Below are 24,872 nucleotides of genomic sequence, written 5' to 3' on the forward strand. Positions count from 1 at the left end.
TAACATTACCCAACTAGGTAACATCCCTTTAAATACAAGAATCTACTGTGAGCGAGAAGTCATAAATTTAATCTCACTGGTAACCTAAAACTATTTTTTCATATGATTATCTGATCAGGTCAGATTTTGCCATCACTATTATTCCCTACCTCTTTCAATAAAAAAAGAAGCAAATGTATCTAATTGGTTTAACAATAAACATGCAGATGATTTAGATTATAGTGATGATCAGATAGTGAAACCATTCCTGAAGCAGCAAATATATCAGAAACCCCCGAGATAGGAACAAGCTGTAGCAAGCAAATATATCAGAAACCGATCAATTATTGATTGGAAGGAGAGTAATAGGAGCCTGCTGCTAAAGATAAACAGGTACGGCCCAGTCAGACTATGAATGAAGCTATACCAAGCAAATATATCAGAAACTCCCAAGATAGGAACAAGCTATCCGTGGTTTCCAAGACCGGCAAGAGTTGAATTGAAGACCACAAATGTATTAGTCTGAGTGACATGTTATTTCTCTCACAGGACTTAGGTGGCAACAAACTGATGAAGTACAGATTTTCATGAGTCCACCAAAGATGTGCTCACAGCGACTTGTCATAGTGAAATGTACAGCGTACTTGTCAGAAAAACATTGCAGTATCAACAGTATCCATTTGTGTGTGTGTGTGTGCGCACATAAAAAGTGTTTTTGTTAATTTACTCGTCTCCACGTGTTCATAGTGATTCGCAAGAGTTTAGTTCGGACAATCGTATTACCTCAAAACCAAGCGAAAATTGGCGCAACTTGGACACAGTTCCTTTGGTTTTTACCATTCAATTCTTTGATTTTAATGTCATAAAATGAACATTTTCTTACATTATAACTCAACACAATATGAATTCCTTTGGCCACATTTTTATTGAAGATCTTGACAGTAAAAACTTGAGAGCTGCTCTGAATTATTTTTCCTGAGGACCTCAAGGATAGCACTATCAGATGATAATTATATCAGTTATTGGCCCTATAACAAATAAGTTCAACCGTCTGACAGTATTCTCCACTGAGTCTCAGGTGCTATTGAAATGAGTCACTAAACAGAAGCGTCTGAGTCAAGTATAATGAGCAAACACAGTTCCATGATAGAGCCAAGTCTGATAATTAAAGGGTTTTTCTAGCTCTTCAACTGCATTATAAGGCTAACTGTTACCGACGGTTTAAGAACTCGCAATGTGACAAATTGACTTCAAGGGAAAAGCAGAGAATAGTTACAGGAGAGTTTCATTCTAATTCTGGTGTAACAAGTTGCAAGTTCATGCTATCTTCCCACCACAGATTTAGCACGTAATGTGTTGCAGTCTCAATGTTCAAATAAACACAGATAAATTATTTTAAAAGCAGCTTCAGATTAAGTTGGGAAAGAAAATAGGATGGATAAGGTTTTATTGAAGCTGCCAGCAAACATGAAGAACACACCAAATCAGGGCAGAAACGTAATTTACATTGGCTACCGAAAATACCCCTATAATCAACCATGACTGTAGGGTTCTGAAATTTGGAAACCCATTCCGATTCGTCCTATATTTTAAATAAGAGCAGCACATATAAAGGACACACTTAAGAGTGTAGGAATTAGCCGACCAATCTCAGATTAAGGAGAAAAGCAATAAAATAAATACATAATAAAGATGGCATTATGCATGGGAACTTGAATCAGGAATCAGAAACACAACCAGTTATTCCAAATGCTAGGCTTCTACTCGGACCTTTGTATAATATGAATATATACGAAGCTACTGTTTAGTTCATCCCGTTGCTAGCCTGGGCAGATGGCCACATTTTGTGAAAGGACAACTCGAATTCCAATTTTGGAGGCAACAATAATGAATGGGTGTGAGAAATTGGGAAGGACTATAACTGGAGTAGAAGTCATCACCTTCTTCATTTTCTGCAATGCAGTGTTTGCTTTCTCAGTTCATGCTTTCAAGTAAGTCTATCAAGGGCTTGCTAGTAGACCCACTGTACAGAACTGATTTTCCCCGTTAACCATTGAGACCAGGAGAGCACTGACCCATTCTCCTTGGATTCTGCCACTACCCCACATCCTGAAATAAAATGGCTCAAGAAATCTCTCTGGGAGGCCCCAAAGGTTTGCTTGCTTCTTTCTGCAATTAGAATATTGTCCTTGAGATGCCTTAAGCAGTCTTCCCACAAGCAGTTTTACATCAAGATGTCATAAAAGAAAATCAGGATGGCACTTCGTTTTTTGGAGTAACAAGGCAATCACAGTTTGCTAGGATGAAACTCTTAAGAAATGGCTTGAGGAGTGTATTCATGAAGCCTTGGAAGGTTGCAGATGCATTGGCCAAATGGCATAACTAAAGACTGATAAGCCTTCATGAGGGCAAAATGCAGTTTTCCGGATGTCACAAAATGCGTGCTTATTTGGTGGTAGCCTACTTCTAGGTCTAGTTTGAACCAAAAAAAAAAAAAAAGCTCCAGTCTACCTAAGAATAAAAATATGCTTCATACAGTTCATTTAAAGGCTTCTCAATCTCAGGTATGATTCTGGCCTAAAAGAAATCACAGTCTGAGAAATTTACGATCGATGGTTTGGCTTTTGAGTCTCCTATATAATCCACATAGTGTCCTAGGTGTCATCTGTGTCTTGAAAGGTTTGAGAATTGCTCCCAGGATGCAAAGCCATTGGATGGCCAACAAAACGTCATAGCCTGCTCGTCCTTGTGCCATTACCAAAAAATCTGCTTTAAAACGATTTGCTGGCCATGAACAACTGACACCTTGATTTCTTTAAATAATTACAGATCAAGTCCACACTTCTTAGCTATGGCAACTTAATATGTCAATCGACACCATTACGAATTGCTTCTTGATGAGCCTGCTCACTGCTGAATATTCAATCACTGCTCTTACCCATTGAAGGATATCACTGATTATCCCATCTATTCATTCCATTCTTCTTCGTCAGTTTTCTTGATCTAGAACATGAAAATCTGGAAGTTTCACCCTATCCTCCTTTCATCTATTTCTCACTCGCTGAGTTATTTTATGGAAATACTTCACTGCCTGCTGATAAAGTCTTTCCATCGGCAACAATATTGCCAAAATATAATAGATCTCCCATAAACTGAAAAGTGGGCGACAATATGAGTACTTCTTTGATGCATATTTTTATGGATGCAGAATTTATTTAGGATGACTTGCCTTAGATAACACTTGGACAGATCAATATTCAAAAACAAAGGCAGAACGCACAGCGACAGTAAAGGAAGATAACGAGTAATATTTGCGGAAAAGCAAGAGACACCAAAACCAGAAAATTGCTGTAGCTTTCTTCATGCTCTATTCATCAGGGGCACCAAAATTGAATAGGAAATTGATTGAGTTAATTAGCTACAAATCAGTCACTCAAACCTCAAGCAATAACAAGAAAGTAGGGGAATCAAAAACGATATATTCTGCAAAGAAGCGTTGCCCTCCTCCTCATTCCAACTTAAAGCTCTAAATTCAATTTAGCCGTGAGAAACAGATCCAGTCACTAATGATGTAACTGAATGCTGGAAATTGCAAGGATAAAAAGATAGAACTACTTATCAATTACTAACATCACAAGCATGTTAAGAGACAAAGCATATTTAGGGGATCAAAAAGCAAACTCTGGATAACCAAAGAAGAGGCTCTCAAGTTAGCACTTGAATGCGCTTGACACGATGGTGGTATTTGGTATGTAGGCATTCTGAACTCCCAATTAATAAGGAACAGGTTTTCAAAAATAAAAGCAAAGTTTTCAGAGTTACCCGTTGAATTTGCCCTAACTAACATTGGGACAACGAAGATTTTATTTTACATATCTCATACTCAATTTTTTATAGTAGCTTTCAATATACCAGGGAAGTTAGAAGTCCATTTACCGATACCCCCCTATATGTTTCAAACTCTAATACCAAAGAATATTGACCTACGGAAAGGCGTCCTTACTACCCTATGAAAAGATAATATGTAGAAAGATCTATAAGGTCTCATAAGCTACAACTAATCTATTTGACATTTGTTCATTCATTGCCCTCATAGGTTCAATATTTCCAAATATCAAAGATTTAAGAATGAATATAGAATAGTAAAACGGAAACAACAAAAAATCACAGACATTGGACAAAATTAAGGTTAACATATTATGATAGAATTTAATATTACAAAATAAAATATTAACAGGGTTTAAACAACCATGTATTACAAACATAGGCAACAGAACCTCACTAAGGTCTAATCATTGAACAGTACATCCCCCCCCCCCCCAAAAAAAAAAAAAAAAACACAATTCTATACTGTAAGGAGGAGGAAGAGCTAATGATTTCTAAAGTCCCCCATCAAATACATAAGTTTCAGTTAAACAAACCACAGCTTACCAAAGACCCAGAAGTACAAATGAAGCACCATACAAAAGAGGCGACTGCCACAAAGCTTAGCAAGGCAACCAACCTAGTTAAAGCCAGCACCCATTTCCCTTCTCTTTAGTTCCAAAGCTATGCGTTCATTTTCAAGCTTCATTTTTTCATTTTCCATCCTCAGTTTCTCCAATTCCCGGTCCTTTTTCTTACTAAACCTCTGCCACTTGAGTCTCTGTTTCTCCAGTTCCAACATTTCAACCTGAATTTGTAGTTTCTGCTCTTCAAGCTCAAGATTACGAGATTCAATCCATTGCTTTTGCAACCAAGCTGCTCTATGGCCTTCAGGTAAACCTTGATTCACATCGTATTGGAATATGGGCCCATGGGAATTGGGATTTTTATTGCAGTCTTGACAATTCAAGGAATTTCCAGACATTTTAGCATCTTCTTGGCCTTGAACATGTTTCATTTTCTTTACAGACCCCCCTAATGCACCATATACTCCTCTATTATCTCGATGTGAAGCATAACTCTCTTCAAACTCATCATGATCATCAGTGTCCGCATCTTGATCCTCTTCTTCATGATCATCATGATGGGACCTTTTGACATCATCATTATCATGGTCATCTCTATTTCTAAGAGCTGCCTGTAGTGAACGCTGCAATGCTGGATCATGAGGTAAATGCAATCTATTACCATTATGATATGAACACATCTCTTCATAGAACAGGTGTTTTGAGCCTAAATTTTCCGAATATCTTCCTTATCCTTCTCAGAAAGATAGTCTAGTACTTCCAACAGACTAGGGTTCTCAACAACTTGACAACAGGTGCCCCTCCCGATCATGTCATTAAGTCTTTTATACCTTTTATTAAGATCATTGAATTTATCCTCACATTGCTGAGGTGAGACACGGTAACTCCTTTCAGCCATGACCTTAGAAATAGATTTCCACTTGCCCTTTTTTTGTAGCACTGCAAACTTTCTTCTTCCTCCATTACCACCGTCAGAATTTGAATCCTCACTTATATAAGAGAGAGCTGTTATCAGAAGCTTCACCATCTCATCAGTCCACTTCACACGCTGCCAAGGTGAACCCTTTTTCCCTCTGCCTGCTTCATTGCGACCATCAGCTCCATCTTCAGTCAAGCTTGGTTCGTCATCCTCACTTGCTGAGTTCTTGCTTCTATCTCCCTTCGTAAAGTCAGCCATTGAAATGGTTTGATCACAGTTTTGCAAGGTTCCCATGGCAAGGGGAAAACCATCATGGCAAGCGGAATGCACTGAAGACCCTTGGCGTAGATGTGTTTGAGGTTGGTGCATGTTGTGGGGGTGCTCAGCTTGCTGATGAACACGCATTGATCCTGACAAATCAAAACCACCAAAAGAAGCACCAACTGGAACGATACCTCCTTGAGATAAATTTCCTTCCATTTCTTCTTCCACGGAACAAACCCAGACAAACCAATGAACACACTCAACCTAAAATCTAACCAAGCCCATTCATATTCAGCCCTCCTAAAGCTTCTATTAGCATTCTAGATCTTCAAGACCGTCCACACCAGTATTATTTCCCACACAAATATTCCGAGTCCACAACAAAATTTACAAGCCAATCAGAGGAACTCAATTCGATAATACCCAGAAGCAATATGGAAGCAAAGGCTCCAAACAACATAAAGCAAAAGAAAGCCTTCGGGCTAATCTACTTATCTGCAGGAGATCTTCCAGAAATCTTACATCCAAAAGACAAAAGAGGACCTTTTTGCAACCAACCCAAGAATCCAGTGCTGAAGATCACGAGAAGCATCCCATATCTGAGTCAGGGGAAGCAAACGGCTGAGAAAGAACAAGCCACAGCAGAAAAGGAGAAAAAGAAACTGAATGAAGGACCAAGACGACCCGAACACGAAGCGAGGCTAGCCGTCTATATAAAAGTAGAACTTTCGTGGTGAGTCTATGGAGCTAGCGACTTATACCTAGAGCCGCCAAAGAGGGACCACTTCCGTTCCGTGTCATAAGTGCAATTTATGGTTTTTTTTTAACCAAAATATTATAATCAGTAAAATTATTTATCAATATGTTATATTTTTAAAAGTATTTACTAATATACTGCATTTAAAATTATTTTTGAGAAGAATGACTTTCAAATTATACATAAGTCGTTCTTTGCAAGTCTTGATGTGAACGATTTTACTTTTTACCTATTTACTCACCATGCGAGGGAATCTCTGCCAATTTTGCTGGCAAGAATAAGGATCTCTATCACTTCGACACTACTAATTTTTCCTATTCACTTTTTTCATATTCCCGTGAGGCTACAGGATCATTTGTGGTTTTATATATATTGCATATGAATTACTTCATCTCCTGCTCTCTTCTTCTTTTTCTTCTTCTTCTCTTACTTCATCTCTAAAATCCGAGCTCTCTTCTTCTTCTTCTTCTCCTCATTGCTTGCTTCATTTTCATTATTTTCTTGTTCTGTTATTTTTTTACTCTTGCTTCCAAACAAGACAAGCTCTTTTACTGCTGCTATGGGTATGTTGTTTCTCTTCTATTTTTTTTTAATTGAATGAAAATACAAGAGAACAGGAACCTCTAATTTTTACTCACGCTTGTGACATGTCACCGTCACCATATCATCCCCCTTCACCTCTGTCGATCCTACACAATTTGAGTCTTATTATATAGCACCCTCATCATCATTCCCTTCCAATTCAACTAATCCTTCTCAATTTCAACCATTCATGACTTTATTAGATAATCCTGTATTATTTTCAGCTAAATACAATGCTTCTACTTTTGAACATGGTGGGCCATCAAATGAAGCATTCGTCACTCCTCGACAATCTATGCATTTAAATGAATCACCTTGATTTGATTTGAACATGCTAACTGCACAAACAAATGAGACACTTGAATTTCAAGAAATTGACATACAACAACAATGGCCACAACGTATGGGAAGGAGGCCAAGATGTGGTACTGAAAGTCACTATCAGTAAGATGGATAATTTTTTCTTTATAAACTTAATTTTTATTTATTATTTTTTACAATAAAATATTTATTACTTTTTATTTTTAATTAATATACATCTTATACTCATTTCACAATTAGTTTTAATATCATTATGTATAATGATTTATCAATCATTTGAATGAGAAAATCATGACTAAATAATGGGGAGAAAAATGTTGATAATTACATAATGATATTAAAACTAATTGTGAAGTGAGTATAAGATGTATATTAATTAAAAATAAAAAGTAATAAATATTTTATTGTAAAAAAATAATAAATAAAAATTACGTTTATAAAGAAAAAATTATCCATCTTACTGACAGTGACTTCCAGTACTACATCTTGGCCTCTTTCTCATACACTGTGGCCGTTGTTGTTGTATGTCAACTTCTTGAGATTCAAGTGTCTCATTTGTTTGTGTAGTTGGCGTGTTCAAATCAAATCAAGGTGATTCATTTAAATGTATAGATTGTCAAGAAGTGACAAATGGTTCATTTGATGGTCCACCATGTTCAAAAGTAGAAGCATTGTATTCAGCTGAAAATAATACGAGATTATCTAATAAAGTCATGAATGGTTGAAATTGAGAAGGATCAGCTGAGTTGGAAGGGAATGATGATGAGGGTGCCATGTAATGAGACTCAAGTTGCTTAGGATCGATAGAGGTGAAGGGGGATGATGGTGACGGTGACATGTCACAAGCCTGAGTCAAAATTAGAGGTTCCTGTTCCCTTGCATTTTCGTTTTTGATTAGAAAAAATAGAAGAGAAATAACATACCCATAGCAGCAGTAAAAGAGCTTGTCTTGTTTGAAAGCAAGAGTAAAAAAATAACAGAACAAGAGAATAATAAAAATGAAGCAAGTAAGAAGAAGAAGAAGAAGAGAGCTTGGATTTTAGAGATAAAGTAAGAGGAAGAAGAAGAAAAAGAAGAAGAGAGCATGAGATGAAGTAATTCACGTGTAATATATATAAAACCACAAACGATCTTGTAGCCTCACGGGAATAGAAAAAAAGTGAATAGGAAAAATTAGCAGTGTCATAGTGTTAGAAATTCTTATTCTTGGAAGCAAAATTGGTAGAGATTTCCTCACATGGTGAATGAATAGAAAATAAAATAAAATCGTTCACGTCAAGAATAATTTTAGAAATCGTTCTTGGCGTGAACGATTTCACTTTTTGATTTAAAAATCAAAAAGTGAAATCATTCACGTCAAAATCATTCTTGCGAAGAACGACTAGTGTATAATTTGAAAGTCGTTCTTGTCAAAAACAATTTTAAGTATAGCATATTAGTAGATACTTTTAAAAGTGCAGCATATTGGTAAATAATTTTATTATTTATAGTATTTTGGTAAAAAAACCCATCTAAACTACTTGATGACTATTTCTTTTGTTTTTTTTTTCTCCCCCCCCCCGGGTTTCTAAGATATAGTCGGCAAAATCTAAGGGAAAATATGGTGCGTTAAGCACCACCTAAAATGAAAAAAATAGGCTTTTGGCAAAGGATGGACGCTAATAGCATGTTTAGGGTAGTGTTTGCCATCTAAAATGCGTGTTTGATGAAAACAACGTAGAACCTGTTTCTATAAAAACGATAAAATGGTTAGTAACAAATCCAAAATATACGTTTATTCCCTTGCAAAATGTTGGAGTTTTAGTGTGTGAGTATGTCAAAAAAACTCTCATATTACTCAAGATTGAAAAAAATATTAAGATGTGATCTTGATCTAATAAAATGTTTGAAAAGACAAGTCATTAGAACTGACTGTTAAAGATAACCGTTAAAGTATCTATATGTCTTAATTAATCGGTTTTATTCTTTCATAAACCATATTTAATGACTTTAAAATGTCTTAATTCACCTTAATCAATTGTTTAAAAATCACCCTTTTAACCGTCATTAAGACCATCTTTAATTACCATTATAGGAGCTCGACAATTACACATTATATGCCTATAAAAGGTAATATGCGTGGTGCATGATCAAAGTGTGTTGAGTTCTATCCCCCAAGCTCTCTTCTTCTTTCTTTTTTCCTGAGTTTTAAATTTCTATTGTTCTGTCACCTTACTCTATGCAGGAATAGTTTTTTTAAATCCTGAGGAGGACTGCTTTTTATTCTAATTTTGTGTAACGAAATAACTCTTAAGGACAATATTCTTGGATGCAATTTGAACCATATTTTTATTATTATTGCAGGTGCTGCCAATATGAAAAAGGCAAATAATGGTTTAATAATATGTTTAGTATGGGGTTATTCGTCTATAGTGTGATTTGAATGAAAGCAATACATCGCTGGAGATCATTTCTATCAAGACGATGAAAATGGTTAATGGTAAAATTAAAAACTAGGTTTTTCTCACATGGAAAAGGCAAATAGTGAATTAATAACATATTTAGAATGGTGTTTTTCGTCTATACTATGATTTGGACGAAAGTAATATGTAGATACAGATCATTTCTATCAAGATAACGAAAATAATTAGTGATGATGAAAACAAAAGGTAGGTTTATTCTCATGCATAAAATGCAAATGATGGTTCAATAGCATATGTTTAGAGTAACGGTCATTGCCTAAAGTGCGATTCAGTCAAAAGAATTCATATGTTGCTATTGTCAAGATGATGACATGGTTAGTAATAAAATGGAAATATATTTGTTACATATGTAGAGAATATATTTAACTAAGTTTACTTCATTATTTGTGACAATTTATGGGAAATGAAAAGTTAGGACATAATTTGAAATTAACCTAGTTTACAGGGCAAACTTTCAATTTTTCAATTGAAAATGTTTGGAGTACAAGGGACAAGCTGTAACATCCTGATTTTCTATTTAATTAGGACAAGTAAGTGTGATTGCGGGGTAAATTTAAGTGTAGTGTTTGGTTCAATTGGAGACTGACAAAAGTTTAGGTTTTGATTATCTGGAGTATTTGAGGTTCCTACCGAATATTCTATGTTACATTGTCTTATTGAAACTAGTTATTCAGTTCAGGTTTTCTTGATTACACGATTTGAAAGATTTAGAGTTAGGAATTAATGAAAAAGAGAGATTATTGTAAGATACTCCTCCCGTCCTTAATATAAGACCTATTTAACTAATTTGATTAAATTAAGAAAGTTAAGTAAGTTAGTTAATTATAAGAAATGTGACATGTTTTTTTCTAAAACACCATAATCATCTTTCTTAATACCCCCATCTCCCTTCCACTTGATTATGGTTAAGGAGGTATCTATATGGGTAATTTACAGAAAATTGATAAATATGAGAAATTGGTCTTATATTTAGGACCAAAACTAACTTAACAATTGGATCCTATATTAAGGACCGGAGGAGTATGATAATTACATGTTGATATTGATCATGATCATTGTGGTTATTACACTAGATTAGGTTGATCTCAAACGCTGCCATATCATTAATGTTATCCACGTATGATTTCGTCCTCTAATCTAGGATTGTGATCTGCTCATGGCCAATGACACATTTCATGATTAAAAAGAGGAAACCTATATATGATTCAGTCATAAGCTTTGCAGCCTTTAATCAGGCTATATCCTATGATTAACAAGCTTGCAAATAGTCATTCACATGTAGATTCTTAGTCCATGGATCTAATTAGAGGTTCCAGTGAGAACATAAGGACAGATACATGAGGTTAAATGTATTTTTTCTTGATATAAACTTCATGAAAAAGTACATTATTTATTGTAAATGCTACTCCTTCTGTCATTAATATAAGATCTAATTAATTAATTTGAGTGGATTAAAAATGTTAGTTAAATTAGTTGATATAATTTTTTTTAAACATTCTAAACATCTTCCTTAATTTTCTCTCTCTCTGTCCTACTTGATTATTATTGGGAGAATATCAATAGTATTAATTTAAAAAAATTGATAAATATGTATAATATCTCTGCACCGGAAGAGTATCATGTTTGTTTATATATGCCTAACATGTTATTAACACCCGTTTGTTTGTATCTTGAATTTGAGTGTTGATTCTTGAGACATCTTTTATCACACCATATTATTTCAAACATTTTTTAAGAGAATGTTCAGCAAAATGTTTTAAGGGACAGATGTTTATAATGAATTGTCACAGCAACAAAAAAAAAGATAATGAAGATTTAGGCCGTTACACTCCACAATAGAATAGACATAAAACAAACTTGTAGTAGATTTATGAGGTGTTTGGAAGGTGTCAAAAGCATTTTTAAAAGGTGTTTTTATGTAAGTCGAGATAAAACTTCTTTCACACATCTATCTTAAATTTTCTAAAAACACTTTTAAAATTATGATTTAGTTTTTATCTAAACATTCTCTTAATTTTGCCTGCAGTATTAGTATATGCTTTTTTTAAATAATGAAAAGAAAAGGCGTAAACTTGAACGGGGCCACTTGTGCTGGAATTTAGTGGAGGAGTAGTTTAATTTGAGGGACATGATCTGAAGTTCATTGCACAATTCCATAACATCGTCCCTTTTTAAATCCTCACTTTTGCCCAATAGCGACATTACCATTGGACAAGGCAAGGGCGTGAGCCCAAAGTTCCCTTATGTGGCGAAATTTTGTTCCCCATGACGTCTAAGATGCTCAATTTGTGACTCATCTTTACCTTATTATTATAAGAACATGTTGACTACTTGGCATAAACTAATGAAATTAGTTGAAACTTGAAAGCACTAAAGTGTTAATCAAAATTTATTTTTAGTTTTCTAAAAATCACATTTAATCAAAATTGAGATGAGATGAATGATGACAGTGGTCAGAAAGAATATTTTGAAAAATTACTCATAAATATTTTACTACTTTTTATAATACTACATCCGATCCTAATTATAAGATCTTATTTATAAACGAGATCTTATAATTAGAAGTAATAGTTTTTTTTTTTTGGCCAGGCTTTGTGTTAAAAGGATTTTTATTAATATTGCATGAAGGAATAAAATATATGTTTTTAAAGGATTGAGCGTGATGAGAATTGGCAAGATACAATGTAAGATGGCACGTGGGCCAACTTGATTAACGCAACTACTTTATTATATTCGCATATTATATACACAAACTATTGATGTGATGTGGGGATATTGAATAATAAGGACCAGTTGAGGCGTGTGGAAGCCATGGCCTCTTAATATTAAATATCTGACTTTAGAGAAGGAGATGACAAAATATGCTGTTCTGATTCTACTTTATCTGTTTGCTTATTTATGTTAGGCTGCGATTGTGAATTGTGATTTGTAATTTCAGCTAGACATACATTACCAGCAAACTACACCGTGGTTATTTAGCTCATATTTGAATTATATTTTCCGATATTAAGTATAACTATAGAAGCAAGTTGGTTTTGATTATAAAGAGAAGAATTTAATTCACTTTATCTTTTTGTATTCATCATTTTTTTTTCTTAACTAACTTATTTAAATAATAAACCAATATACTACCTCTGGTCCTAAATATAAAAGTCAGTTGACTAATGTCAGTAGATTAAAGAAGTAAGTTAAGTTATTTATTTGTAATAAATAGGTGTTTTCTTTCTTAAAATATCCTTACTAATCAAATTTATTGGTTAAAACTACTACTATGAGGAGGACTATCTTTAAAAAAATAGATAAATACGAGAGACAAAGTATATTGAGGTTTTATATTTATAACTAAAATAAAGGTCAAATAAGATCTTATATTAAGAACCAGAAATAGTATGATATGATGTTAAATGTAAATATTTTAGGGAATCAAGTTACATTTGTTACAGTTAAGTAATTTATTTAACTTATTTAATTTATTCAAATTAGTAAACTAATTCTTACGTCGAGGATTAAAGGAGTAGTGTTTTTTTTTTTTTTTTGAGTAAACAAGTGGCGACTTTTTTCCTGATTTTTTTTTTCACATGTAGAAAACCCTAACTTTTACGATGAGAAATCTTTTTAGCAATTTTCCTAATAAAAAAAGCGTTGTGATTACGTGTTTTTTCTCTCAGTTATACGACTCATATCACTAATTTCAGATTATTATTTAGTGTTTTATTCTTTCCTCCTTCCCTCTAATACATTGCAAAGTCTCCGAACAGCTAAATTGCCATCACCAAGGAACAAAAAACCGGACCGGGAACTCAACCGGTCCAGGTAGTGGGTTAAGGGTCACTGGTTAGACCGTGGTCGAACCGGGGTCGGACCGGTCATAATAAAATAATATAATTTAATTCACAAAATCAGTTAGGCACCTAAAGTTTGGATTAAATCTATTCCAGAATATATAATTTACAATCAAAATATCCATCACCAATCCACAACTAAACAAAAGGAATTAAATTATATATGTGAAGATCAACATCAGCACAACAGCAAAAACTAAGCTCACAGTATAATCAAAATTATAATGCAGAAGTACAGAACGATAGCTTCTCTTCTGTACAAAATTAATATCAAGTCAATCAACGACTATGGATCTTAAATCTCGCTCTCCTCCCTTCTCAAATCTCACAGCTATGGATCAAGTCAAACAACACTCTCCTCCCTTATCAAATCTGAAATCTCACGACAGCAGTCACAGGGTCATAGCACAGAGAGAAGCAGCTCTTCGATCTTAAAAAAAACAACCCAACTAAAAAGGAAAGGTATTGAGCTTACCCACAAGGCTAGAGCTCAATGCCTGAATCGAAGGTTGAAGCAGGACGTCCGTGAATGATGAAGGTGAAGCAGGATGGACTATGGAGACTCATGACTTGCGATGGGAGCTGTGAGGGCGAACGGTGAAGGCGAAGTCGAGCTACAAATCTGAAGCAATGTGAGCGGCGAAGGTGAACGGCGAAGGCGAAGGTGAAGGCGACCGGCGAAGGCGAAGTAGAGCTGCGAATGCGAAGCAATGTGAGCGGCGAACGGAGCCAAAGAGGAAGGAGTGCCATTGTCAGTGATGAGGCGACGCCATAGATCCGATTTTGTTGGGGTTCACGGCACGAATCTGGGACTTGGAGGAGGGGGAAGAGATCTCAGCGATTTGGTCACAAATGGCCAAATGGGGAGGACTGGAGGAGGACCGGCAGCTTGAGTCGAGATTGGCACCCTAGGGAGGGACAAAGAGTTTTCATTCTGGTTTTTTTTGGACAAAACGACGTCGTTTTCTGTGGCTAGGCAACCAAAAAAAAAAACATGTGAACCGCCCAACCGGTTTTTCCCGGTTCAACACCGGTTTTTACCGGTTGGACCGGTTCCCCACCGGTTCAAACCACCTCCGGTTTTTTCTTCAAACCAGACCGGACTAGCGACCGGTTCACCGGTTTTCCGGTTGAACCGGCCGGTCCGGTCCGGTTTTTTTTACCTTGGCCATCACGCTGGCCCGAAAAGAGAAAAGCTTCACAATTCCAAACAATGATAAACGCTAACTGAGGTATCCAGTTCGAAGCCGACAATAATAGGTTCCTGATTCATGAAACCAGTATGGATTAATTATTAACAAAATTTTTTTTTTTAGTTATACCGAACACTTTTAAAATAATACTCGTATATTCTGACTGATTTGACTTCAGCAAGTTTGCACCCAAAAAAAGAAGAAGAAGAAGAACATGGCAAGTTGAATTATATAGATGTAAATTTAATCTGGGGAGAGTAAAACGATACGTTTTGACAAAGTTTTTTGGGTGAAATTACGGGGCCAAGCAGCCCAATTTAACGTTTTGACAATATCTTGTCGACAAAAATACCCTAATTATTGGGCCTGTAGTGCATGGGCCTTGGGCCTTCTTATTTACCCGGAAATCTAACGCAGGCGGGAGAGTTGCTGTAGCCAGAGAACAGAGAGAGAGAGAGAGAGAGAGAGAGACGAGGGGTTCACTGAGGAAGAATGGCTACAGAGGAAGAGAGCGCGGTAAAGGAGCCGTTGGATCTCATCAGGCTCAGCCTGGACGAGCGTATCTACGTCAAGCTTCGTTCTGACAGAGAGCTTCGCGGCAAGCTTCACGTACTCCTTCTTAGAACCATTTATTCTTTTGTTTTAAGTTTCCTATGTTCTTGCACTTGATGCTCGACCTAGCATCGGCTGCTTTGAGCTTTTTCTGTACTAATGAGACTTCTCTTTAACGATTAGGGTTGCTATTGCCTTTTAAGCGTTCAATTCTTGGACTTTCTCCCTTTGCTTCGCGGCATCTAATTTTAAGTTTCGATTCATGACAATGAAAATACTAGTTACTTGCCGTTTTCTAGTCTGTAGTTTCCTCTCTCTTAATCCATGTAAGAAAGATTTTCCCCGCCGATTATGGATACAAGGTTAATCCCATGTAATTTGAAACGTAGAATTGGTCAACATGTTACATGAAAATTGTTGAAACGACAGAATTGTATTGCGAAGTAAATTGTGTGTTATGCATTGATCTTTGAATTTTGGAAGTCTTAACGCTTCTGCCCGTTGACGCTTACTAGCTATTTTACTGGAAATTTCGAATTCTAATTTACTGGTCAAACGCAGACTGTCTGGACTTTGTATTCATGCTTTTTCTTTGGGTGAAAGTATGCCTGAACTCCGTGTTGGTGCTGAACATGCTGTGTGTAAATCCTAAGTAGAATTAAATTCGGTTATGCCTGCTTGGTAATGACATAGCATTCTACCTACATTGGTTTTCATCAGTTTCAGGCTTGGTATACTGGTGACCCTCGCATTTCTTTCCAATCATAAGTCTACTTTCCATTGAGCCAACAATTCTCCCTCACACCGCTAGGGTTGATAGAGTTGTCTATTTAAGAACAATTTCCTGTGAACGTTGAATTCTATTGGAAAATTGGTTTCACATTACGAGTTCGTGTAAAGAAAATACCTGTTGTTTGCGTCAAAGTTTCTTAGTCCTTAATCCTTTTATTGTGTGTGTGAATGGACAAACACAAAATATATTACTTGCCAGTATTTTATCCTGTCTTTACTGTTTATTTTGGTCTGATATCATTGGCATTTGGATGATTCTATTCCATGGGCTTCACACCCCGTTTTATTTTTATATGCATCCAATGTGCAGGCTTACGATCAGCATCTAAATATGATTCTTGGAGATGTCGAAGAAGTTGTCACTACTGTTGAAATTGATGATGAGACATATGAAGAGATTGTCAGGGTAAGCCTTGATCTGTATTCTCTTCCCCTTCCCTAAAAGAATGCATTTGGTTTTCAAAGATAAAAGGAAGGACCAGAAAAAAATGTGGGAAAGATTTAGCCATGGTAATTGAAATTCTTTCTTGACATTTGTGTAGTTTAAATAATGAGCTATGCCACTGGCATGAGTATACATGATTACATACAATTAAGTAGTTCCCATGTTTTACCTATTGGTTTAAGGGGCGAGTTTTCTTTTTATCATTTGACTTTTATGGATACAAGGCCTTTGTAACCCAAAAAAAAAAAAAAAAAGATACAAGGCGCCTTGTGTAAAGGAAGCTGTTGATGGGGGCCTGTAAAGAAAGCTGTTGATGAGGGCCTGTCTCATGTGGTTTCAGTGTACGTGCCTTTTGCCACAGTAAGTGGTGCACGTCATTTGAAATCTGCAATGTCACAGCCATCATCTGCTGCAAGCCACTCCATGCCGCAGCTTGCTATCAATACCCTTTTGTCTGAGAAATTACAAGGTAGGCTCAAGTTATGTCCACCAAGCCAATGTGGAATAGACTTGTAGACTTTTTTGAGGGGTTCCGCAAGATGGTGATACCTATTGGCTTGGTGTAACCGGGTATACCTAGGAATTTCTAGATGTTTCAACAAACAGTAGTTTGCTCTTACTAGGAAGGAACGCTGTGGAGAATTTGTGGATCAGGTCTTATTCAAATTGGGGGAATTTCACCCATCCCCAATCTTCATCAAACATTACTTGCACTTGTTTAACAAAGGCAACTGAAAGTGAATGTGTTTAACATATACACTGTTGATATTTTTTCCTGTTGTGATTTTTGTTTTCTTCCAATTTCAGACTACCAAGCGAACAGTTCCTTTCCTGTTTGTAAGGGGAGATGGGGTGATATTGGTTTCCCCACCACTGAGGACTGCATGATGGGGACTGATGAACTGTAATCATTATAAGCTTTTGACACCTCTGTGTAATAGTCCTTTCCGCTTATAATGAGATTAGTTGCGATACTGGTATGTTTATTCCTGATTTTTATTAGAAACATGAGGATCATGAATATAGTTGAACAAGCTTCTATGGTGATGTGTAGAGCTGGCTTCACTTGCAATTGGCTCTCAAGATTCTGAATGTGGTGCCATTCCTTTATAGCTTGTCACATGCTACAGAGACTGTCGTGCGTGATTTGATGATGGATATAGGAAAACTGATAATTATCAAGCGTAATGGTAACCTTGTCTTGTTATGACTTCTTTTTTCAGTTGTTTTTTCGGGCTTTGTAAGATGCGAATGAACATTGCATGAAATGTCTGGACCGGCAATTTATGACCTATTGGCGTACTTTTTAAAGAAAATCGGCTTCATGCAAATTATTAAAAAACACCTATCAGATAGGTTCATTGTAAAAGAAAATAAATTCAATCAATAATATGGTACATATCTATATACTGTGCCTAATCAACAAAATAAGCTGGATAATCTCAATTACGACGAGCAAAATGATTTGCATTGATAATTTGATACGTCTTAAGTGTGGCCATACAAATCCAGAAAAGGAATGCGTTACTCCTTCTTCCAGTCACAAGAACTTTATATCATTTACACGACCAGATCATCTGTAATATTCTAACAGGGAAAGCAGCTGCAACATGTTGCGGAAGACAGTCGGGCGCTTTCCTTCCTGGGTTCACACTCCTATTTAGCCGCAGCCTCGGCAGCATACAGTGCTTTGATTTCCTCAACATCATCATAGCTGCCGAGGAATATAGGAGATCGCTCATGCAACTTCTTCGGAACCAAGTCAAGTGCCTGTTAAGATATACATCAGTTAACCACAAGTATACGGCTTGAATGATTCTTATTTGTTGAGAATATAATTTGGAGTCATCAATTAACTATAAAGCCCTAATGTTCGTGAGGCTGATGCTAATATGTATGCCTCCCTAGTTCTTAAGCATAGGATTCTATACCCACTAAAATTTCTCAATTATTCGTTAGTGTAATTCATGAGTGAGATTCTGGACATTGATTGCCAAGGAAAAAAGTGTTTTCTAAACCAGATATATGCAAAATCGCTTCTCAAAGAATAAAGAAAGAAGCAGGAGAGGCAGGCAGTAAATTACCCGTATCTTGCCAGTGAAAGCCTGGCCTCCTGCCTGTTCCATCAAGAATGACATGGGGAACACTTCATAGAGAACGCTACGCCAAACAAGTTAAATAATCAAGTCATCCTTCTGCATGAATTCAGAGTTCACAAATCACCAAAACTTATGTGTTAGATGTAACGCACCGGAGTTTCCCGTTAGGACTCTTTTTATCACCGGGGTACAAAAAGATTCCTCCATAAAGCAACGTACGATGGACATCAGCCACCATGCTGGCAGTTTTCGTAAAAATACACGCAGCAAAAGGGTCACAAATTGGAAACAGATGCTAAAATTTGAAACAGAAAAGCGCTATTCGCACTGAATGGCGATGGCTTTCTCTTGTCATACATAAAAAATTATCATGATGTGCATTAATCGTGGTTATTTCATTTAAATAAACAAAAAAAAAGCATGTTCTGGACTGTCCAATGACATTATATTGCTGTTTGGATTACCTTTTTTTTTTTTTTGAAATCAATGATGCAACAAAATTAGTTCTGTAGAAGGAAAGAAACAGTTCTGTCAGAGTTGTAGGACGCAACTGAATTTTTCTGCTAGCTACTCACAGAGACAGTTCTCTCATAGCCGCTGATGGCTAAAGCATGGTGTGACCATAACTTGTAAAACAGAGGTGGGAAGTAAAGCAGGGGTCAAGAATTAGCAGTACCTCCCAATATATCTTAGCGACTTCGGAGATGAGCCATCTTTCGGAAACTTGCATTTCTCCACATACCTAGATAGAACAGAAACAAAAGATTGTTGGAGATGCAACATAGTGCCTGAGAATATATAAGATTTTCATACTTACTTGGCAGTAGGACCATCCCAGTTCTTGGCATTTCCTTCATTCACTGAATAGATCTTGCCCTTTTTTGGGATCTACAGGGAGATCACATGAAACGATTCATATGACGCTTCAAAGAAGCCAAAGAAGATATAACAAAAATTCACATAGCTGCCTATATTGTATCCATGCCTGATAAATAAGTTCTCCTCCTTCAAAACTAAACATAGACAGACAATGCAGGGAATACCTTAATGTCAGGGTGAGTAAGAATGAACTCTCCAAGAGATGGGTCAAGGGTGAATCCATTAACACCAGTTCCAGTGCTCAACACAAGCTGCAAATTTTGTCATATTGATCAGCAATCAGAACAGACTGGGCCAAAGATAATTTAAAAGAGAAGAAGAAAGATATAGGGGCAACAAACAGAATCAAAGTATTCAATTAAAGGAAAGAAAGAAAAATAAGGATTTATCATACCGTGCAAGAGCTCCCATACATGCAGTAACCAGCTGCCAACATGTTCTTCCCCGGTTGCATGACATCTTCTATAGTGGGTTCATGATCTTTCACCATATAGATCCCAAAAATCTAGATGCAAGACAACATATTCAATTGACAACCGCAACTTGCAAGTTATTCTGGTATATTAATTCCTCTGTAGTCTATGCTAAAGTCAGGAGGTAGAGGACTTTAATAAAAAAATAAAAAATGGAGAAGGGACTATACTGTGCCGATGGAAACACCGCAATCAATGTTAGAGGAACCATCCAGAGGATCAAAAGCAACACAATACCTTCATCATCAGAAAAATCCATCGTTTAACATTCATCAGCCACAAGAAAACAAGTATACGTGTCAATGGCCTAAGGAACAAACAAATCGAAGAAACAAGGAGCAGTAACTACTTTCCACGTTTAGAGGGTTCCACAAATGTTGCTTCCTCATCTTCTTCTGATACCAAGATGCACTGAAAAAAACATTTTACCCATCAGCGGAAGCCAACAAAGCTCAGCTCAGCGACTCAGGAAACGACATTTATGACTTACTGTTCGCCCACTGCTTATCAAAGCCTTGATGAATACTTCATTGGAAAGGACATCCAATTTCTTTTGTTCTTCACCCTGTTCTCCAAATTGAAAAACAAATGCACTAGAAAATGAAATCCCGGAAAACATAAGACAAGACGTTTCAAAATATAATAAGAGACATATTTCAGACAGTTCACGTGTTGCAAGGAAAATGCTAAACAGAGATTTACGAGGCTACCAGAATTATCAAGCACTTGCCTGAACATTGGTCTCACCAGCAAGTCCTATGAGCTTTGCAAGACCCGCCTGCATCATTAAAAGTTAAATTTTGTTATTACTTTTTCATAACCATCAAGCTTCCTTTGATTACTGAAGACTCATTTTAATCATGCAAAGATGGCCTTCGTGACAATGGGCTCTTTTGAATTTGAATTTTTTTAGTAAGTTGTACAACTTTTGTACTCGAAAACTTGATTCGATCAATGCCATAAAAGATTCTCGAAATATTACAAACTATCATTTTAGATTCAATTAACCTTTCTTTTTGTTTTTTTTTGTTTGGGATCCAACTAGCTTCAGACAAAGAGATAAAGCCCAAATTTTGCTAAGGCAGGCACTAAAATTCAGGAGTTTTCACAAGTGCGAGCATTTCCAACACAGAAAAGCAAACAGATACAAAGAGACCTTGCTAACAGCAGAACAGACGAACTTGCAACCCAAAACAATGTGATTGAGCAAGATGGTGAAATCGCCGCGAGATTCAGGATGCTTGGACTGCTCATTGAGCACGAACCGTGTGATGGTCATTAAGTCCGTGCGTTGGGCATCGGCGCTGTGATCCATGCTTTCTTAAACTTAGAGCCACTTCGAACTTCGCTTCGCGCTGAAAGAAACGAACAAAAGCACGTTTTTGAGTGGAAAGAACTGGTATTTGAATGAGCCCCCCAAGCGGGTGCTCGAATCGAGGTACGAAGATAACATAGGGGAGGACGAAAAAGATGGATGGGGCTATCCACGAGCAATGGAGATTTTGGCGACACGTGGCAGGCAGAGAAGGGTGGAGGGAGCTCGTGGTGGTGGCGACGGATAACAATTTTCGTCGTCATCTTCATGTATTTGCGGCTTGTTATAGGATCTACGACTGTTGCTGTTGCAAGCTTTCGTCGTCATCGCGCGCTCGGCTGCGTCAGGTTGGCAGTTGAGAGCTTCCTAGCGAGTGACGCAAAATGTTCTTTTATTTTTTTAATTTAATACTAAATATAAAACGAATTTTTTTTTATTTACATTTTTATATTATACATGCACTGCAATTTCATTTTTGGCAAAAACAAATAACATGATTTTTTTATAAATTTTACAGTTTCATCTAAAACTATATTTCCTCACATCTTATGCTAGAGTTAAGGAGTCAGGAATAGGTCGATTCATGATTTAACTTGGCCTTATTTTTGTACGTTTGAGCTCAAATGTATATTGTAGTAGTCCAATGAAACTTCCTATGAAAGAGCGAACAAGCAAATGGGACAGTAGCGGAGGGTGGCATCCAATTTGTAAAAACCATACGGAAACGAGTATCCATGCACTGAGAGACTGCAAGTATGCAACCTTTATCTGGAGGAAGCTAATCTCAGAGCAACGGAGAGTCGTGTTCTTCGGTCAAGAGTGGAATGACTGGTTACAGGAAAACATGTCACTAAGAGAGAAGTTGAGCGAGAAAACCAAGTGGGCGGACCTGTTCGCAGTGGGGTGCTGACATATTTGGAAGTGGAGGAACCAATGGGTGCGTAATAAGGACTTCGAATTTCCTAGCTCCCCAGAGGGGGAAATATGGAAATATATGGAGAATTATCATCATAAATGGGGGGAAGGTCTGTGGGATACGAAAGAAGTGGAAAGCGTCTACGTAAAGTGGCAACGACCGAGGACAGGGTGGTGCAAACTGAATACTGACGGCACAGGGACAATAGATAGATCAAATAGTTGTAGAGGAGTGATTAGAGGGGACTGTGGAGAGTGGCTAAGAGGATTTACAATGAAAATTGCGGGATGCAGTATCAATGAAGCCAAGCAAGGAGTGTACTGGAAGGTCTGGAGTTGTGTGGGAGGATGGGGTTTCGAAAAATTGAGGTAGAGTGTGACTCAGAGCTGATTGTGGAAGCAATTAATAAAAATGCTACCATGACTGGAAATTACAGCATCTTTGCAAAGATCCAAGAAATGATGGTGAAAGAGTGGAACGTGATAATCACTCGTGTTTGCCGAGAAAGTAATCGCTGTGCAGATAGATTGGCTTATCTAAGTCTGGAACAACAAATCAGAGTCGTTTACTGGCATCTCCTCCCAGCGAGCTTCAACCACTGTTGTTCGAAGACCCGGAGGGTGTAGGCATTATGCGCGGTATAAGTAGTTAGCTTTCTCGTATTTCTATTTGTTCACCAAAAAAAAAAAAACTTAGTTAGCTTTGCCTCTGGTTCTTAACATACTTCTTGATATAGAAGTTATTTAAATGATTGAATTTAATTTTAAGTATAAGACTTTAATTTAATTTGTCTCTCGTATTTGCAGTTTTTATCAACTTAATTTACCTAATTGTAAACTAATTTGAAGTATACATTTAATCATTGGACTTTATATAGGATTTTAATTAAAAAGTACACCTCTGGTCGCTTTGTCCTGAAATTGCTAACAAAAAATATGATATTAAAATCTTAAATGTTAATAAAATATTTTCAGATACTAACATATTAAGTTTAATTTTCAAAACAATAATAATTGTTTTAAAAAAATTATCATTTGAGTCTAACGATTTTAGAGTTAAAGAACAAAAAATATTTTTTGTAAGGTTAGAGAATCAAATTAAAATTTTGCACAAAATTAAATAATAAAAATACATGCTTTAGCTTATAAATTAACACGTGAGTATTTTAAGAAAATTTGTTCACATTTATTATATTCGGTTAACTTATCTAACAATCTACTTAATTCATTAAATAAATCTTGCAAGGATCGCAGAGAATATTTGAGGTGAAGCTATGGAAAGCCCAAAAGGAGTCTTACCTATCCAATCTTACTGCTTAAGTAATATGTAGAGCTGATAATATGGGTTGGCGATGTGGATACAGACAAATCTATAATAGTGCAGGCTGAAGTAACTCGTGCTTTAGTGGGCTGGCAAAATGCCAACCTGCACCTGCCAAGGCGGGTTAGTGAGCTAGCTTGGCGGCCCACCTAAATTTTCTTTTAAAAAAATTATTATTATTTGTATAGGTTGAGTTTAGTTTGAAATGTTGAAATTGGACTTAGAGTTTTGAATTTGAGTAGTGTGTTATAATAAAATAATATAAGGATTAATTTATAATTTGAGAAGATATTTTAGAAAAACTAACACATTTTTTTGTAAATAATTAATTTGACTATTTTTCTTATCTAAATTACTCATCCGATCTTAAATATAAGACCCTTACTAGTATAAGGGTCTTATATTTAGGACCGAAGGAGTAATTAAGTAGATCTTTTATGTGTATTGCATATGCAATTATATAAATGAGGCGATGTTAATGTGAAATTTGATGATCAAAATCTTCCAACTATGTTTTTATAATATATTAAAAATCACATGAAAATAAAAATTAAAAAAGACAGAAAAGAAAAGCGGGTTAGCTCGTGGCGGAACAGGTTCAAAGTGGTGCGAGTTGGAGTAACCCGTATTTTGGTGGGTTAACATTTTGCCAACATGAGTCCATTATTTTTTGTGGGCTGGTAGGCTCTAGTCATATGGCCATTTGCTCCTCGAGTAAGTCATACAATTATTAGCTAGAAGATTTCATTTAGTTTTGTATTTTGTGTCTATTTTTACATTTTCATGGGATCTCGTTAAGTTTCATGTTTTTGATGGTCGAGACTCGAGTTTGTAATCATATAGTCTTTAGATTTCGAGTCTCTTCCCCCAGAGATTTCGAGTTGGGTTAATTGTTTCTTGGAAGTAAAGATTTACTCCTCCGGTCCTTAATATAAGGCCCATTTAACTAATTTGATTAGATTAAGGAAGTTAGGTAAGTTAGTTAATTATAACAAATGTGACGCGTTTTTCCTAAAACACCATAATCATCTTTATTAATACCTCCTCTCCCTCTTGTACTTGATTATGGTTGAGGGAGTATCTATAGGGGTAATTTAGAGAAAATTGATAAATATGAGAAATGGGTCTTATATTTAGGACCAAAACTAACTCAACAATTGGGTCCTATATTAAGGACCAGAGGAGTATTAAATTATTGTATTACCCAAAATAAGAGTCAAATAAAACTCTTTTCATTAATAAAATCATTTACCTGATCCTCCTCAATTATGAAAAGATTTTTTAATCTATAACTGTTTTTTGATAAGCTAA

General features: G+C 36.2%; 2 protein-coding genes and 1 pseudogene across 2 annotated transcripts; 1 reads left to right on the forward strand and 2 right to left on the reverse strand.

Annotated features, from left to right (window-relative positions):
• Nucleotides 1-4,152: 4,152 nt before the first annotated feature.
• On the reverse strand, nt 4,153-6,319 carry LOC114722054 (uncharacterized; annotated as a pseudogene).
• An 8,884-nt stretch (nt 6,320-15,203) lies between these two features.
• On the forward strand, nt 15,204-17,788 carry LOC114721984 (sm-like protein LSM3A). Its single transcript, XM_028907888.1, has 3 exons — nt 15,204-15,379; nt 16,425-16,520; nt 17,367-17,788. The coding sequence occupies exons 1-3, from the start codon at nt 15,263-15,265 to the stop codon at nt 17,445-17,447; spliced, it is 294 nt and encodes a 97-aa protein (XP_028763721.1). The 5' UTR covers nt 15,204-15,262; the 3' UTR covers nt 17,448-17,788.
• A 217-nt stretch (nt 17,789-18,005) lies between these two features.
• Nucleotides 18,006-21,490, reverse strand: LOC114721977 (fructose-1,6-bisphosphatase, cytosolic). The gene is made up of 12 exons (XM_028907873.1): nt 21,167-21,490; nt 20,741-20,788; nt 20,501-20,575; nt 20,360-20,421; nt 20,181-20,247; nt 19,932-20,042; nt 19,702-19,788; nt 19,476-19,546; nt 19,335-19,400; nt 18,811-18,897; nt 18,644-18,719; nt 18,006-18,329 (listed from the first exon to the last, which is right to left on the reverse strand). Exons 1-12 carry the CDS (start codon nt 21,323-21,325, stop codon nt 18,216-18,218), a joined length of 1,023 nt encoding a protein of 340 aa, XP_028763706.1. The 5' UTR covers nt 21,326-21,490; the 3' UTR covers nt 18,006-18,215.
• Between the last annotated feature and the right edge of the window lie 3,382 nt (nt 21,491-24,872).

Source organism: Neltuma alba, unplaced genomic scaffold (genome assembly GCF_004799145.2).
Source record: "Neltuma alba isolate B1F8T4 unplaced genomic scaffold, ASM479914v2 tig00012081_pilon, whole genome shotgun sequence".
NCBI classification, from domain to species: Eukaryota; Viridiplantae; Streptophyta; class Magnoliopsida; order Fabales; family Fabaceae; genus Neltuma; species Neltuma alba.

Bases quoted from the DNA above. Each gene is read 5' to 3' on its own strand.
- LOC114721984 (XM_028907888.1), top strand. From the start codon at position 15,263: ATGGCTACAGAGGAAGAGAGCGCGGTAAAGGAGCCGTTGGATCTCATC. The intron at 15,380-16,424 runs GTACTCCTTCTT...TCCAATGTGCAG, and splicing joins AGCTTCGCGGCAAGCTTCAC to GCTTACGATCAGCATCTAAA. The intron at 16,521-17,366 runs GTAAGCCTTGAT...TTCCAATTTCAG, and splicing joins CATATGAAGAGATTGTCAGG to ACTACCAAGCGAACAGTTCC.
- LOC114721977 (XM_028907873.1), bottom strand. From the start codon at position 21,325: ATGGATCACAGCGCCGATGCCCAACGCACGGACTTAATGACCATCACA. The intron at 20,422-20,500 runs GTAAGTCATAAA...TGTTTTTTTCAG, and splicing joins TGATAAGCAGTGGGCGAACA to TGCATCTTGGTATCAGAAGA. The intron at 18,330-18,643 runs GTAATTTACTGC...ATATCTTAACAG, and splicing joins CTTTCACTGGCAAGATACGG to GCACTTGACTTGGTTCCGAA.